This window comes from Stenella coeruleoalba (assembly GCF_951394435.1).
Source record: "Stenella coeruleoalba genome assembly, chromosome: 7".
Taxonomy (NCBI): domain Eukaryota; kingdom Metazoa; phylum Chordata; class Mammalia; order Artiodactyla; family Delphinidae; genus Stenella; species Stenella coeruleoalba.
This window is the reverse complement of record NC_137153.1, coordinates 23,078,332-23,096,831: the sequence shown is the minus strand read 5'-3', so window position 1 is coordinate 23,096,831 and position 18,500 is coordinate 23,078,332. Positions and strand designations below refer to the sequence as shown.

The following is an 18,500-nucleotide window of genomic DNA, read 5'->3' as shown; positions in this document are numbered from 1 at the left end:
CACTAGGAGCAGATCCCTGTCCTCTCCCTGGAGCCCAGATAGAACTGAAGGTTCACTAACAAAACCAGACGTGGCACATGACATAGAAGCTATTTGACACTCACGTGTCCCACCCATGTCCCACCCTTCCCACTCAGGTCCATAGATGAACAGGAGGAGGCCTACGCATGACAGCCCAGTTCATGGATACCAGACACAGGGCTGCATGTGGATGCTACTTCTCCTCACTCTCTCCTCATTTGTAAACATCTACCAATAAATAATATAAATAATCCCACACCTATAAAATTGTCAGTTGGAAATGATGGACACTTTAAAAGTTGCTGGTCGTCTAATCCTAGACAAAGTCAGACTCCCGTATGAGGGAGAATTGATCCCACCAGTGCCTCCCACTGCAGTGGGCTTCGTCCTCCCTGCTCTGTATTTTTACTGATTTTATGGTTGCCTGCTCCCTTCCAGGGAACCCACGTAGTCAACCTAGTAAGTAACCTTTCCAAAAGGTTTCCCACGTTCATATAAATCTATACAAAAATATTAAAATGGAAAGATGCTTATCATAAAATATTAAGTCGTCATTAGACATAATTAAGTACGCACATAACATGGGTGGATGTCCCAATATAAAAAATACAAGTAAAACGTGCAGTTCTGGTAGGATGACAAAGTGCTCTGAACTAAATGACATCCTAAATCAACTCTCAGCACATACACGAGCATAAATATTTATAAATATTTCCACCATCATTTATCAATGACATTTCATAAAAATTACTCATTTTACTGAAAAGTTCTAGAACTCTACAACTTCTGCATATATCGGATGATAGTGTTCCTTCAAGTATTCGTCAAGTACCGGCTGTTTCATCCAGGCTGGTGTCCAATCATGTGTCCCTTTCCAGAAGAAAAGGTAAAGTAGGGAAGCTGTAGTTTCATAAAGAGATTCTTTTAGACTCAGGACACAGCAGAGCCTGCTTCACCATCTTCATAGACATACTTTCCCGAGCCCAACAGGTGGTCCCGAATTGTCTCCTTTGCCAGTCTTTCCCCCAGCGTTTCCAAGGCATCCAGCAGGGTGTTGACTGAGGCCGCCCGTCCCTTGTTGCTGACCCAGGTCTCTAGCATTTCATACAAGGCATCCCGAGGGACCCGGACCCCTTCTCTGGCCAGAAGGATCTCATTTCGCGTGAGGCCCAACTGCCTCATGAGTGAGTCCCAGGAGTTAGGGGACACGGCGGTTGCAAAGTAATCGAAGAATAGTCTCAGACCTAGGTTGAGGGAAAGTCACAGAGACAGAGTTGGGACAGGCTTTAGAAAGGGCAGAGGACCCTCAGTCAGGCCTAGACCCCAGGGTGGGACCTGAGGAGCGCCCTCTGCTGGTGAACCTGCTGCTCTGCGTCCCTGACATGCTTCCCATCAGCAGAGAATCAGGCCACACTGCATGGGCCTCACCTGTGCCCAAGGCACTGCAGGGAGTCCAGGTTTCCAGAGAGTCCTGCCCTAAGGGGGGATGAGGGCCCACCAGGGAGGGGAGATGGACGTCATGGAGGGAGAAGGTAGTCTGTGGTAGGAGACAGAGGGCGGGACACAGTGGTGCAACAGACCTCAGAGGAGGACACCTGCCGTTCTTACGAGAGTGAGGTCCCCTGGCTGCCACCTCTGCAGTGGGGACAGAGCAAGGGCCTGGAGGGAGGAAGGTCTCTGGCCTCACACCCAGCTCGGCCTCGCTGACTGACACTGTGGCAGAGCTAGATGGGGACAGACTCGGAGCAAGAATTTAACCCATAAAATGGAGCAAGCACCACCCACCTCACGGGACTGTACTGGGGATTCAATGAGACGTGTGTGAAATGCAGTGCACACCACCGTCCATAGGTACATAAGGTGGGCCCCGATACAAATTTATATTTTCTAACGGCTACACTGAAAAACGTAAAAAGTAACAAGTAATAACTAATTTTCATAAAATAGGGTACTAACTCAATATATTCTAAAAATTTTCATTTCAGCATGTAATCAATATACAACAAACTGTTAATGAGACATATTACAGTCCTTTTTCCTACCAGTTCTTTGCAATACAGTATCGAGTTACACTACAGCTCATCAGATTTGGCCACAGGTCAGATGCTCCACAGCCTCCTGCGGCCCCTGGGTGCCCTGCTGGACGGCACAGCCCCTTAGATGCCTCAGGGTGGGCCAACCTGGCCCTGAGCAACAGGGGAGGAGGGAGGATGGGGGGCAGGGAAGGACAGGGAGGTGTTAGGGGACACTGTTAGAGGACAGATGGGTGCAGGGTGGGGAGAAGAAGAGGGGGCAGAGAGGGAATTAGAGTCCCGAAGGTCCAATGACAAGCCATCCCTGCTCTGAGTTGCCCTAACAGCTATGGGGACGGCAGTTAGGGCACTGTCCCTCCCTCCACTCCTGCCCCAGTGCCCGGGAAAGCACTCACTTTCAGTGGGGTCTGCACCGTTTGCTGGAACCAGCAGCCTTCTTCTCGTGTGAGATGCTTCGTCTTCTGTTGGTTCCTGTAAAACACAGTGGAGAACAGCCTTGGTCTTAATCAGGGGTCCTGGGTTCCAGAACTGAGCCCGGCAACCAGCCCGCTGCGTGACATGGGCAGCCACCTTCCCTCCCGGGTCTCTGTGGAGATGGAGAGGAACCTCTCACCCTGAGCAGTTCACAGGCTCATGTACTCATGGAGGGACATGTTCCCTGCAGTAATGCTCACTTCTTAAGTATCTGCTCCAGTTTTGACAACTGTATACAGCTGAGTAGCCATCACCCAATCAAGACACAGAACATTCCCAGCACCCACACAGTCCCTTCTGCCCTTCTAGTCCTTTCCCACCCGCCTCGTCAGGAGACAAGCACTCCATCCCAGCCTTCTTGTGACTCAAATGAAGAGTATTTACAAGGGCATTTTGGAAAATCTAAAGTAAGTGTCTATTCCATGTACATGAAGGTGCTTTGATCAGCAATAATGTACCATATCAATAGCCTAAATAAGGGAATGAAAGCATCTGATAGCCTCCATGGAGACTGGAAAGGCATTTGGTAGAAGTAAACATGAACTCTGACTTTGTAAAAATACCTAAAAATAGGAGGCTGCATCCACAATGATAAAATTTTCTATATGAACACAAGAGTCAGCATCATTCCTAATGGTGAAATGTTGGAGGCATTCCCAATGGAATCAAATCAAGACCAAAATATCTGCCTTCTCTAAGCATCTTTGAACATAAGTTCTGGACTATGCAGCAAGCAAGATGTGAAGCAAAAATGAGGCAAGACTAGGGGAAGGGGGCAGAAAAAATAATTATGATTTTAATATGGCTGTACATTTTAAAAACCTAAGGTTTAAGCTACAGTACTTAAAAATGAGTGCATGTCTTGATGAATGTTAAAAACATAGCAGAAACAACGTATTAGAAAATGAGATTATAAGAGGATCCAACCATTAAGAGTAATAAAGAAACAGCTTTGACAAGAAATAGTCATAACTTATCTGAAGAACTCAAATCTTATTGAGTCATAATAAAAACCCTTGACTTGAAATGCTATCTCCTTTTTTCATTCATATATTTTTTCATTGAGTTATAGTTGATTTACAATATTATATTAGTATCAGGTGTACAATGCAGATTCAGAATTTTTAGAGATTATACTCCATTTAAAGTGATTATAAAATATTGGCTATATTCCCTGTGCTGTACAATCTATTTTTGTAGATATTTGTTTTGTATATAATAATTTGTACCTCTTAATCCCCTACCCCTATTTTGGCCTCCCATCTTCCCTTTCCCCCTGGTAACCACTAATTTGTTCTCTATATCTGTGAGTCTGCTTCTTTCTTGTTATATTCATTTGTTTTTTTATTTCTTAAATGCCACATTAGGTGATAACATACAGTATTTGTCTTTCTCTGTCTGACTTATTTCATTAAGCATAATACCCTCCAGGTCCATCCATGTCGCTGCAAATGGCAAAATTTCATTCTTTTTTACGGCTGAGTAGTATTCCATTGTGTGTGTGTGTGTGTGTGTGTGTGTGTGTGTGTGTGTGTGTGTGTGTGTGTATACATGTATATCTCACATCTTCGTATCCATTAATCTGGGTTTTTTTCTTTCTTTTTTGTATTTATTGTGGTAAGAACACTTAACATGAGATCTACCCTCTTAACAGATTTTTAAGAGTACAATACATTTATTATTATCTATAGGCACATTGTGGTAATGCAGATCTCTAGAATTCATCCATCTTGCACAACTGAAATTTTATACAAGTCGATTAGCAACTACCCATTTGCCCCTCTCCCTAGCCCCTGGCAAGCATCATTCTATTTCTTGCTTCTGTGAGTATGACTATTTTGGATATCTCATATAAGTGAAATCATGCAGTATTTGTCCTTTTGTGACTGGCCTATTTCACTTAGCATAATGTCCTCAAGGCACATCCATGTTGTAGCATATTGCGGGATTTCCTTATTTTTTAAGGTTGAACAATATTCCATTGTATGTATATACCACATTTTCTTTTTTTTTAAATACATCTTTATTGGAATATAATTGCTTCACAATACTGTGTTAGGTTCTGTTGTACAACAAAGTGAATCAGCCATATGCATACATATATCCCCATATCCCCTCCCTCTTGAGCCTCCCTCCCACCATCCCTATCCAACCCCTCTAAGTCATTGCAAAGCACCTAGCTGCTGTCCCTGTGCTATGCTGCTGCTTCCCACTCGGTATCTATTTTACTTTTGGTAGTGTATATATGTTGATGCTACTTTCGCTTCGCCCCAGCTTCCCCCTCCCCGCGGTGTCCTCAAGTCCCTCCTCTATGTCTGCGTCTTTATTCCTGCCCTGTCACTATGTTCATCAGTACCATTTTGTTTTTTTTAGATTCCATATATATACGTTAGCATACGGTATTTGTTTTTCTCTTTCTGACTTACTTCACTCTGTATGACAGACTCTAGATCCATCCACCTCACTACAAATAACTCAATTTCATTTCTTTTTATGGCTGAGTAATATTCCATTGTATATATGTACCACATCTTCTTTATCCATTCATCTGTCGATGGACATTTAGGTTGCTTCCATGTCCTGGCTATTGTAAGTAGTGCTGCAATGAACATTGTGGTACATGATTCTTTTTGAATTATGGTTTTCTCAGGGTATGTGCCCAGCAGTGAGATTGCTGGGTCATGTAGTAGTTCTGTTTTTAGTTTTTTAAGGAACCTCCGTACTGTTCTCCATAGTGAGAACTGAGGGTTGTCTTTTCGTCTTGTTTATGGTTTCCTTTGCTGTGCAAGAGTTTAAGTTTAATTAGGTCCCATTCGTTTATTTTTGTTTTTGTTTTCATTACTCTAGAGGGTGGGTCAAAAATGATTTTGCTGTGGTTTATGTCAAAGAGTGTTTTCCCTATGTTTTCCTCTAAGAGTTTTATAGTGTCTCGCCTTACATTGAGGTCTTTAATTCATTTGGAGTTTGTTTTTGTGTATGGTGTTAGGTAGTGTTCTAATTTCAATCTTTTACAGGTAGCTGTCCAGTTTTCCCAGAACCACTTATTGAAGAGGCTGTCTTTTCTCCATTGTATGTTCTTGCCTCCTTTGTTGTAAATTAGGTGACTATATGTGTGTGGGTTTATCTCTGAGCTTTCTATCCTGTACCATTGATCTATATTTCTCTTTTTGTTTTTGTGCCAGTACCATACTGTCTTGATTACTGTAGCTTTGTAGTGTAGTTGGAAGTCAGGGAGCCTGATTCCTCCAGCTTCATTTTTCTTTCTCAAGATTGCTTTAGCTATTTGGGGTCTCTTATGTTTCCATATGAATTGTAAAATTATTTGTTCCAATTATGTGAAAAATGCCATTGGTAATTTGATAGGGATTGCATTGAATCTGTAGATTGCTTTGGGTAGTATAGTCATTTTCACAATATCGATTCTTCCAATCCAAGAATGTGGTATATTTCTCCATCTGTTTATGTCATCTTTGATTTCTTTCATCAGTGTTTTATAGTTTTCTGAGTACAAGTCTTTCACCTCCTTAGGTAGGTTTATTCCTAGGTTTTTTATTCTTTTTGTTATGATGGTAAATGGGATTGTTTCCTTAATTTCTCTTTCTGATTTTTCATTGTTAGTGTATAGGAATGCCAGAGATTTCTGTGCATTAATTTTGTATCTTGCAACAATACCAAATTCATTGATTAGCTCTAGTAGTTTTCTGGTGGCATCTTTAGGATTTTCTATATATAGTATCGTCATCTGCAAACAGTAACAGTTTTATTTCTTCTTTGCCAATTCGGCTTCCTTTTATTTCTTTTTCTTCTCTGATTGCTGTGGCTGTGACTTCCAAAACTATGTTGAATAAGAATGGTGAGAGTGGGCAACCTTGTCTTGTTCCTGATCTTAGTGGAAATGCTTTCAGTTTTTCACCATTGAGTATGATGTTTGCTATGGGTTTGTCATATATGGTCTTTATTGTGTTGAGGTAGGTTCCCTCTATGCCCATTTTCTGGAGAGTTTTTTTCATAAATTGGTGTTGAATTTTGTCAAAAGCTTTTTCTGCATCTATTGAGATGATCATATGGTTTTTATTCTTCAATTTGTTAATATGGCGTATCACATTGATTGCGTATATTGAAGAATCCTTGCATTCCTGGGATAAATCCCAGTTGTCATGGTGTATGATCCTTTCAATGTGTTGTTGGATTCTCTTTGCTGTGGTTTATGTTATTTTTGCATCTATGTTCATCAGTGATATTGGTCTATAATTTTCTATGTTTGTGATATCTTTTTCTGGTTTTGGTATCAGGGTGATGGTGGCTTCGTAGAATGAATTTGAGAGTGTTCCTCCCTCTGCAGTTTTTTGGATTTGAGAAGGATAGGTGTTAGCTCTTCTCTAAATGTTTGATAGAATTCACCTGTGAAGCCCTCTGGTCCTGGACATTTATTTGTTGGAAGATTTTTAATTATGGTTTCAATTTCATTACTTGTGATAAGTCTGTTTATATTTTCTAATTCTTCCCAGTTCAGTCTTGGAAAAATGTACCTTTCCAAGAATGTGTCCATTTCTTCGTGGTTGTCCATTTTATTGGCATATAGTTGTTTGTAGTAGTCTCTTATAATCTTTTATATTTTTGTGGTGTCAGTTGTGATTTCTCCTTTTTCATTTCTAATTTTATTGATTTGCGTACTCTCCCTTCTTCCTTGATGAGTCTGGCTAAGGGTTTATCAATTTTGTTTATCTTCTCAAAGAACTCACTTTTAGTTTTATCGATCTCTGCTATTGTTTTCTTCATTTCTAGTTCATTTATTTCTGCTCTGATCTTTATGATTTCTTTCCTTCTAGTGACTCTGGGGTTTCTTTGTTCTTCTTTGCCTAGTTGCTTTAGGTGTAGGGTTAGATTGTTTATTTGAGATTTTTCTTCTTTCTTGAGGTGAGATTGAATTGCTGTAAACTTCCCACTTAGATCTGCTTTTCCTGCATCCCATATGTTTTGGCTTATCATGTTTTCATTGTCATTTGTTTCTATGTATTTTTTAAAATTTCTTCTTTGATTTCTTCAGTGATCTCTTGGTTATTTAGTAGTGCACTGTTTAACCTCCATGTATTTGTGTTTTTTACAGTTTTTTTTTTCATGTAATTGATTTCCAATCTCATAGCGTTGTGGTCAGAAAAGATGCTTGATATGATTTCAATTTTCTTAAATTTACTGAGGCTTGATTTGTGACCCAAGATGTGATCTATCCTGGAGAGAATGTTCCATGTGCAATTGAGAAGAAAGTGTATTCTGCCACTTTTGGGTGGAATGTTCTATAAATATCAATTAAATCTATCTGGTCTATTGTGTCATTTAAAGCTGTGTTTCCTTATTTGTTTTCTGTTTGGATGATCTGTCCATTGGTATAAGTGGGGTGTTAAAGTCCCTTAGTATTATTGTGTTACTTTCTATTTCCCCTTTCATGGTTGTTAGCATTTGCCTTATGTATTGAGGTGCTCCTATGTTGGGTGCATAAACTTTTATAATTGGTATATCTTCTTGGATTGATCCCTTGAACATTATGTAGTGTCCTTATCTCCTGTAACAGTCTTTAGTTTAAGGTCTATTTTATCTGATACGAATATTGCTACTCCAGCTTTCTTTTGATTTCCATTTGTATGGAATATCTTTTTCCATGCCTTCATTTTCAGTCTGTATGTGTCCCTAAGTCTGAAGTGGGTCTCTTGTAGACAGCATATATATAGGCCTTGTTTTTGTATCCATTCAGCCAGTCTGTGTCTTTTGGTTGGGGCATTTAATGCATTTACATTCAAGGTTATTAGTGATATGTATGTTCCTATTACCATTTTCTTAATTGTTTTGGGTTTGTTTTTGTGGGTCTTTTTCTTCTCTTGTGTTTCCTGCCTAGAAAAGTTTCTTTAGTATTTGTTGTAAAGCTGGTTTGGTGGTGCTGAATTCTCTTAGCTTTTGCTTGTTTGAAAATGTTTTGATTTCTCTGTTGAATCTGAATGAAATCCTTGCTGGGTAATCTTGGTTGTAGGTTTTTCTCTTTCAACACTTTACGTATATCCTGCCACTCCCTTCTGGCCTGTAGAGTTTCTGATGAAAAATCAGCTGATAACCTTATGGGGATTCCCTTGTATGTTATTTTTTGTTTTCCCCTTGCTGCTTTTAATATTTTTTCTTTGAATTTAATTTTTGTTAGTTTGATTAATATGTGTCTTGGTGTGTTTTTCCTAGGGTTTATCCTATATGGGACTCTCTGTGTTTCCTGGACTTGCATGACTCTTTCCTTTCCCATGTTAGGGAAGTTTTCCACTATAATCTCTTCAAATATTTTCTCAGACCCTTTCTTTTTCTCTTCTTCTTCTGGGACTGCTCTAATTCGAATGTTGGTGCATTTAGTGTTGTCCCAGAGGTCTCTGAGATTGTCTTCAATTCTTTTTTCTTTATTCTGCTTCTCAGAGTTATTTCCACCATATTGTCTTCCAGCTCACTTATTTGTTCTTCTGCCTCAGTTATTCTGTTATTGATTCCTTCTAGTGTATTTTTCATTTCAGTTATTGTGTTATTCATCTCTTGTTTGTTTATTCTTTAGTTATTCTAGATCTTTGCTAAACATATCTTGTATTTTCACAATCCGTGCCTCCATTCTATTTCTGAGATTCTGGATCATGTTTACTAACATTACTCTGAATTCTTTTTCAGGTAGATTGTCTATTTCCTCTTCATTTATTTGGTCTTATAGGTTTTTACCTTGCTCCTTCATCTGTGACCTATTTTTTTGCCATCTTATTATTTTGATTGGTGGGATTGTCTAACTACTTGTTTGACCTGAGGCTTCCACCACTGGAGTTTGTAGGCTGTTGGGTACAGCTGGGTCTTGGTGCCGAGATGAGGACCTCCATGAGACCTCACTCTGATGAATATTCCCTGGCGTCTGAGGTTCTCTGTTAGTCCAGTGTTTTAGACTCAGAGTTCCCACCACGGGAGCTTTGGCCTGACCCCTGGCTCATGAACCAAGATCCCACAAGATGCAGAGGGTTTCAAGAAAAAAAAAAAAAAAAGGAGAACAATAATAAACAGTAAAAAATAAAATTAAACTCAGAAACTAACAAATATGTTAGAAAGTATATAAAAATAAAAATATAGATGAAACAACAACTGGAAGGTAAAACAGGACCACAGTATTAAAAAAGAGGAAAAGAAAAAATAAAAGGTGGAAAAGGCCTTGGCTGTGGACATCAGGGTTTAAGCAGTGGCGGGGTTTGGGCACTGGGTGGGGCCTATGGTTAGGGCTCACAGGGCTGGAACACACCCTGAGGTGTGTGAAGGGTAGGGCTTAGGCTCAAGCCTGAAAAGGGGCCCAGGTCTCTGGTCTCAGAGGGTGGGGGCCCAACCTAGAAGCCCAGCAGGCTTCCCAGACCTGAGTAGGTGGGGCAAACATTCTCTGCTCCTCTCCAGCTCCTCTGGTCCTGGAGGGCTCCTCCTGCCTGCCTCTCCTGTTCTCCCCCCTGGCCTCCTTCCTATGCTCCCAGGACCAATGCAGCCTGGAGGGGGCCTCTGAGGGGATAGGACCTGGCCCAAGAGCCAGGCAGACTTCCCCAGCCGATTGGGCAGGGGAAACTCTCAGTGTGCTACCCCCTGATCCAAGCCCCTGAGGGTCCCTCCAAACATGGGGAACCCCTCCCTCTCAGTCACCCCTCAGGGGTGCTGGTCCTGTCCAGCCTTCACTTCTCCTCCCCACTCAGGCCCCGCATGTCCTACTGGTTTGCTTGGGGGTTCCTCCTTTCTCCGTGGGCATCAAGGTCCCCCACTAGAGTCCAGCAGGCACCCTAGTTGTGGGGAGACATGAATTCTATATCTTCCCAAGCCGCCATCTTGACTCTGCCTCTCCATTCATCTGTTGATGCACACTTAGGTTGTTTCCATATCTTGGCTATTGTAAATAATGCTGCTGTGAACATTAGAATTAGTGTTTTCACTTTTAATAAAATATTTACCCACTAGTGAAATTGCTGGATCACATGGTAGTTCTATTTTCAGTTTTTCGAGGAACCTCCATACTGTTTTCCACAGTGGCTGCACCAATTTACATTCCCACCAACACTGTATGAGGCTTCTTTTTTCTCCACTTCCTTGCCAAAACTTGTTATTTATGGTCTTTTTGATGCTAGCCATTCTGAAAGGTGTGAAGTGATATCTCATTGTGGTTTTGATTTGCATTCCTCTGATGATTAGTGATGTCGAGCATCTTTTCAGGTACCTGTTGGCCATCTGCATTTCCTCTTTGGAAAAATGTCTATTTGGGTTTTCTGCCTGTTTTTTAATTGAGTTGTCTGGTTGTTGTTGTTTTTGATATTGAGTTGCATGAGCTATTTATATATGTTGGATATTAACCCCTTATTGGTCATATCATTTGCAAATATTTTCTTCTATTCAGTAGGGTGTCTTTTTGTTTTGTCAATGGTTTCCTTTGCTGTGCAAAAGCTTTTAAGTTTAATTAGGTCTATCTGTTCATTTTTGCTTTTGTTTCCTTTGCCTTAGGCAACAGATCCAAAAAAATATTGTCATGATTTATGTCAGAGAGTGTTCTGCCTATGTTTTCTTCTAGGTGTTTTATGGTTTCTCGTCTTACATTTAGGTTGTTAATCCATTTTGAGTTTATTTTTGTATATGGTGTGTGAAAATGTTCTAATTTCATTCTTTTAGATGTAGCTGTCCAGTTTTTCCAGCGTCAGTTACTGAAGAGAATGTCTTTTCTACATTGTATATTCTTGCCTCCTTTGTCATAGACTACTTGACCCTAAGTGCATGGGTTTCTTTCTGGGCTTTTTTTTTTTTTTTTTTGCGGTACGCAGGCCTCTCACTGTTGTGGCCTCTCCCATTGTGGAGCACAGGCTCTGGACATGCAGGCTCAGAGGCCATGGCTCACGGGCCCAGCCGCTCCGCAGCATGTGGTATCTTCCCAGACCGGGGCACAAACCCGTGTCCCCTGCATCGGCAGGCGGACTCTCAACCACTGCGCCACCAGGGAAGCCCTCTATTCTATTTTTGTAGCTTTGTAGTATAGTATGTCTGTGTGACTGTTTTTGTAGCTTTGTAGTATAGTATGAAATCAAGGAATATAATACCTTCAACTTTGTTCTTTCTCAAGACTGTCTTGGCTATTCCAAGTCTTTTGTGTTTCCACACAAATTTTAAGATTATTTGTTCTATTTCAATGAAAAATGCCATTGGTATTTTGATAGGGATTACATTGAATCTGTAGATTGCCTTGGATAGCGTGGTCATTTTAACAATATTAATTCTTCCAATTCATGAACACAGTGTATCTTTCCATTTGTTTGTGTCATCTTCAGTTTCTCTCATCAGTGTCTTATAGTTTTCCTAGTACAGGTCTTTAACCTCCTTAGGTAGGTTTATTCCTAGATATTTTATTCTTTTTGATGCAATGGTAAATGGAATTGTTTCCTTAATTTCTCTTTTTTGATAGTTTGTTGTTAGTGTATAGAAATGCAACAGATTTCAGTATATTAATTTTGTGTCCTGCAACTTTACCAAATTCATTGACTAGCTCTAGCAGTTTTCTAGGAGTGTCTTTAGGATTTTCTATGTATATTATTATGTTATTTGCAAACAGTAACAGTTTTACTTCTTCCCTTTCAATTTGGATGCCTTTTATATGTATTTCTTCTTGTCTGTTTGCTGTGGCTAGGACTTCCAACACAATGTTAAATAAAAATGGTGACAATGGGCATCCTTGTCTTGTTCCTGATCTTAGAGGAAATGCTTTCAGCTTTTCACCATTGGGTATGTTGTTAGCTGTGGGTTTGTCATATATGGCCTTTATTATGTTGAGGTGTGTCCCCTCTATGCCCACTTTTTAATTATAAATGGATTTTGAATTTTGTCACAATGTTCTTCTGCATCTATTGAGGTGATCATATGGTTTTTATTCTTCAGTTTGCTAATGTGGTGTATCATATTGATTGATTTGCAGATGTTGAAAAATCCTTACATCCCTGGGATAAATCCCAATTTATCATGGTGTATATATCTTTTACTGTATTGTTGGATTCAGTTTGCTAATATTTTGTTGAGGATTTTTCCATCTATGTTCATCAGTGACATTGGACCATAATTTCCTTTTTTGTGATATCTTTGTCAGCTTTTAGTATCAGGGTGATGTTGGCCTCATAGAATGAGTTTGGAAGCATTCCTTTCTCTGCAATTAGTTGGAATGGTTTGAGAAGGATAGGTGTTAACTCTTCTCTAAACGTTTGGTAGAATTCCCCTTTGAAGCCATCAGGTCCTGGACTTTTGTTTTTGTGGAGTTTTTTGATTACTGATTTGATTTCATTATGCGTAGTTGGTCTGTTCCTATTTCTTCCTAGTTCAGTCTTTGGAGATTGTACATTTGTAGGAATTTTTCCATTTCTTCTATGTTGTCCAATTTATCGGCATATAGTTGTTTCTATTAATCTCTTATGATCCTTTATATTTCTGTGGTGTTGGTTTAACTTCTCTTTGTTTTACTTATGATTTTTATTGGCTTGGGTCCACTCACTTTTTTTCTTGATTAGTCTGGTGAAAGGTTTCTCAATTTTCTTTTTCTTTTCAAAGAACCAGCTCTTAATTTCATTGATCTTTTCTATTTTTTTGTTTAGTCTCTATCGCAGTTATTTATTCTCTGATCTTTAGGATGTTTTTTCCTTCTACTTATTTTGGATTTTATTTATTCTTCTTTTTTTTTTGTTCCTTTAGGTGTAAGGTTAGGATGTTTACTTTAGATGTTTTTTGGTTCCTAAGGTAAGCTTATATCACTATAAACTTCCCTTTTAGAACTGCTTTTGCTGTGTCTATAGATTTTTGGATCATGGTGTTTTCATTTTCATTTGTCTCCAGATATTTTTTAAATTCTCCTATGATTTCTTCAGTGATCCATTGGTTGCTTAGCAGTATACTGTTTAGGCTCCACATGTTTGTGTTTTTTGCAGTTTATTTTTCTACTAGTTGATTTCTAGTCTTATAGCGTTGTGGTCAGAAAAGATGCTTGATATGGTTTCAAATTTCTTAAATTTATTGGGTTTGTTTTGTAGCCTAGTATATGATCCATCTTGGAGAAATGTTCCATGAGCACTTCTGTACAGCACAATGTATATTCTGCTGCTTTTGGATGGAATGTTCTATATATGTCAATTAAGTACGTCTGGTCTAATGTGTCTTTTAGGGCCGGTGTTTCCTTATTGATTTTCTGTCCAGATGATTTGTCCATTGATGTAAGTGGAGTGTTAAAATCCCCTACTCTTGTGTTACTGTCAATTTCTCCCTTTATGTCTGTTCATATTTGCTTTATGTATTTAGGTGCTACTATATTGAGTCTATATATATTTACTATTGTTATATCTTCTTCTTGGATTGATCCCTTGATCATTAGGTCATGTCTTTCTTTCTCTCTTGTTACAGTCTTCATTTTAAAGTCTATTTTGCCTGATATAAGTATTGCTACCCTGGATTTGTTTTATTTCCATTTGCATGGAATACTTTTTTCCATCCCCCTCACTTTTAGTCTATGTGTGTCTTTAGAGCTAGTGGGTCTCTTGGAAGTAGCATATATATGGATCTTGGTTTGTAGCCATTCAACCACTCTATGTCTTTTGATTGGAGCGTTTAGTCTTTATTCATTTAAAGTAGTTATTGATAAGTGTGTACTTATTGTCATTTTGTTAATTGTTTTCAGATTTGGCGGGTAATTCTTTTTAGTTTTCCTTTTTTCTTCTTTTGTTCTCTTCCCTGTGACTGATGACTCTCTTTATTGTTATGTTTGTATTCCTTTCTCTTCTGTGTGTGTGTGTAATATAGATTTTTGATTTCTGGTTACTGTGAGGTTTATATAATCAAACTATCTGTATGTATTTGTGTGATTAATTTGCTGATCTCTTAATTTCAAAAGAATTTTATAAACCCTGCTTTTTTATTCCTCTTGTGCCTCAATTTCTGTTTTTGACATCATATTTTATATCATTTTGTTTTCTATATTTCATTACTACTTATTGTGTATATAGATAATTTTACTACTTCTGTTTTTTACCTTCCTACTACCTTTGTATGTGGTTGATTTACTACCTTTACTGTGTATTTTCCTTTACCAATTAACTTTTTACTTTTGTAAGTTTTGTGTTTCTAGTTGTGGGTTTTTCTTTTCCACTGAGAGAAGTCCCATTAACATTTCTTGTAAATCTGGCTTGGTGGTGCTGAACTCTTTTAGCTTCATTAGGTCTGTAAAACTTCTGATATGTTCATCAAATATGAATGGGAGACTTGCCAGTTAGAGTATACTTGGTTGTCGGTTTTCCCCTTTCAACAGTTTAAATATATTGTGCCACTCCCTCTGGCCTGCAATTTCTACTGAAAAGTCAGCTCATGGCCTTATGGGAGTTCCCTTGTATGTTTCTTGTTGTTTTCCCTTGTGGTTTAATATTCGCTCTTTATCTTTAATTTTTGCTATTTTAATTACAATGTATGTTGATGTGGTCCCCCTCAGGGGTTATCAGGGCTAGTGCCAGTCACCCGTATGCAGAACCAGATCCTGAGATCTCTGGATGCAGAGCTGTGGGTGTCCCGAAGCTGGTGTCAGCCCACTAGTGGGTGGGATTGGATCCTGGGGCCACTGGCTGAGGGGCTCAAGGTGTCCCCTTGGCCTGTAGTTGGCCTGCTGTTGTGCATGGCTGGAGCCCAGTGGGGTCCCAGAGCTGATGCCAGCCTGCTGATGTATTGGTTGGGTCCTGACAAGGCAGCTGAGGGGCTGCAGTGTTCCTGGGGCTGCTGCGCAGTAGATCCTGGGGCTGGTGTCTGCCCACTGGTGGGTGGAGCTGGGTCTCTGGCTGCAGGGCCCTATGATTTCCTGGGACTAGTGCCCGCACACTGGTGTGCAGGGCTGGGTCCCGGGCCCACTGGTGGACAAGGACGTCCAGGGGCAACTGTCGGCTCAGGTGGTCTTAAGTCAGGCTGCCTGCTGGTGGGTGGGGCTGTGTCCCTGCTTGCCTAGATGCTTGGCCTGAGGCATCCAAGTGCTGGTGCCTATAGGCTGGTGGGTGGGGGTAGGGCTGGATCCCAAGGCTAATAAGCTAGAGGGAGAATTCCAAAATGGTGCTTGCCAGCACCAGAGTCCATGTGGTAGAATGAACTCCCCCAAATTGCTACCAGCAGTGTCAGTGTCCCCAGGATGAGATCCAGTTGCCTCTTGCCTCCCCGGGACTCTCCAAAATCAGCAGGTAGGTCTGACCCAGACTTCTTTCAAATTTCTGCTCTTCCCTGGGTCCCAGTGGTTGTGAGATTTTATGTGCACCCTTTAAGGTGCAGTTTCTATATCCCACAAACCTCTGGGTCTCCTGAAAGTAAGCCCCACTGGCCTTAAAGCCAAATGTTCTAGGGGCTTGTCTTCCTGGTGCAGAACTCCTGGGCTGGGGAGCCTGATGTGGGGCTCAGATTCCTTGCTCCTTGGGCAGAACCTCTGCAAATGTAATTAGCCTCCCAATTGTGGGTTGATCACCCGGCAATATGGGTTTTTACTGTACTATGTCTCAGCCATCTTGTGGTTCCTTCTTTATATCATTAGTTGTAGAAGATATTTTCTGGTAGATTCTGCTATTTCTCACCAATAGTTCCTCTGTAAATAGTTATAATTTTGGTGTGCCTGTGAGAGGAGGTGAGCTCAGGGTCTTTCTACTCCACCATTATGTTTAATCTCTCAATGTTATCTTCTTTGATAAGAGCAATATTGAATATTAACAAGATCTTAATTCTTCCTAGATTAATTTATGAATTTAAGGTAATACAAAATATTTCAATAATTTTTTTAGGTGTGGAGGATATCTTATAAAATAATTCTAAATTTTATCTGGGTAAACAATAAATTTTGAAAAAGTAAGAGGTATTGCTCTCTCAGATATTAAAACATACTAAACAGTTTCATTGGTATAGTATATAGATGACATGCATAACAATTTCAGCAAAGAATCAGAGAAAATTATACCTCATAGTTACCTGAAATAAAAAGAACTAAGTGGCTAGAGAAAGATTATAGGATGAGGCTTTCATGACTCACTGAGAAACTTTCTATACTGTTTAAATTTTCTCACTGTGGATATGTATTAACTACTGTGAAAAAATGTGAAAAGTGATTAATCAGGATGGGGGGATTATTTGTCTTTTTTGTTTGTTTGCTTCCTTTTATACTTTCTCTTTAAAAAGAATGCAGTATATAGTTGACCCTTGAACAACAAGGGTTTGAACTGCACAAGTCCATGTACATGTGGATTTTTTTCACTATATATGCACTACAGTACTATATGATACACAGTTGGTTGAACCTGAGGATGCAGAGCCACAGACATGTGGATTTTGGAGGGTCTTGTGTCCCTATCCCCAGCTTTGTTCAAGGGTCAACTGTCAATGCAGGAAAAAAACCCCAAAAAGAACACTCTAGATGGAAAGAGATCATTGTCCGTATAAATATTTCACATGTGATAAAGGAGAGGCCTAAAACAGAGGGAAGTGGGAGAAGCAGTTGCTAAATAGGGTTATAGGAAGGAGACAGTGACTCAGAATTCAGGGAGCTCCTCACATCATATCATATCACAAAATAAATTCCAGTTAGCTAAAATTGTTAAATGCTAAAAATCATCATTAAATTTAAAAACTCTAAGAAATTAAAGAATTTCATCTTATGTTGTGGGGAATGACTTTCCAACCTTATGAAGAATGAGAAATGTTTGCACAGGTTGACTACTCACTGTCAAAACTGATGAACAGATATGAACCCAAACTGGATGTGCATGTGTGTGTAGACAGTAGAAAAGCACTTCTACAAGTTGACCCCAAAATTCTACTTCTTCTAAGAAGCCACTATACAAATATGATCAGCTATCAGGACTAAGATTTATTTTTTATTTATTTATTTTTTTCAGTACGCGGGCCTCTCACTGCTGTGGCCTCTCGCATTGCGGAGCACAGGCTCCGGACGCGCAGGCCCAGCGGCCATGGCTCACGGGCCCAGCTGCTCCGTGGCATGCGGGATCCTCCCGGACCGGGGCACGAACCGGTATCCCCTGCATCGGCAGGCGGACTCTCAACCACTGCGCCACCAGGGAAGCCCAGGACTAAGATTTATTTTCATGTATGTTCAGTGTAATAATAATTTTGTAACAAATTTGATATTCCTATTATTAGGAGGAATGGCTTACTATATTATTTTACAACTATGCAGTGGAATAGTATGCAGCCCTCATTCAATCATTCAACAAATATGGGAGTGCCCACTCTGTGCCTCCTTGTTCTAGACTGAGGAAACAGTGAGAACTGGACAGATAATAAACAGCACAATATTGCATAGAGCTGACAGTCTACCATGTCAGGGTAGCAGGTTCCTTTCCCCTTCAGGACCCTGATATCCCTCTATCACCACTTCCCCATGGGACAGGAGACCTGACCAACATTGGTCTTTCTCTGTTTCTACTTCAGTCCTGGGCAAGAAGAAAGCTCACCACACACTCACCAGTAGATGCTTTGCTTCCACTGGAGACTGTACCATGACACCTGTCAGCTTGTCCTGCTCCTGGTCTTCTAGGTCCTTCTTGGGCACCAGAATGGACAGCAAATCTCTGTTGATCAGCATGTTGTTATGGGCATTGTCCAGAGCCCCAGGACCTCTTGGGGGACAGGAGCAGCAGAAAGAGACCTTGGGAAGGCAAGGAGCTGATTCAGGAGTCCATACCCACAGATCCCTGCAGCGTCTGGGGGAACATGGTGGGCTCTGCCTCCTTACCTACTCCCGTTTGTCCCCCCCGAGGTGGGCACAGACTCAACACATCCAGGGTTTTGCTGATGGCACCAGGACCCTAGTGCTGTGCTAAGGGGGGTTCAGCACCCTTGCCTGACACCCCCCCATACCCCAGGGTGCATCCAGGGTTATGGGGTGAGGGCATC

General features: G+C 40.4%; 1 protein-coding gene across 2 annotated transcripts in view; it reads right to left on the bottom strand.

Annotated features, from left to right (window-relative positions):
* Positions 1 to 313: 313 nt before the first annotated feature.
* The window catches only part of LOC307188481 (tumor necrosis factor receptor superfamily member 10B-like), a 47,189-nt gene continuing 29,002 nt past the window's right edge, over positions 314 to 18,500 (bottom strand). For both annotated transcript variants that reach the window (XM_079925624.1, XM_079925625.1), the window contains 3 exons: positions 18,070 to 18,252; positions 2,450 to 2,525; positions 314 to 1,265 (listed from right to left, as the gene is read on the bottom strand). In XM_079925624.1, coding sequence (XP_079781750.1) covers positions 952 to 1,265; positions 2,450 to 2,525; positions 18,070 to 18,252 — 573 coding nt within the window. In that variant the 3' untranslated portion in view covers positions 314 to 951. The remainder of the gene's footprint in view (positions 1,266 to 2,449; positions 2,526 to 18,069; positions 18,253 to 18,500) is intronic.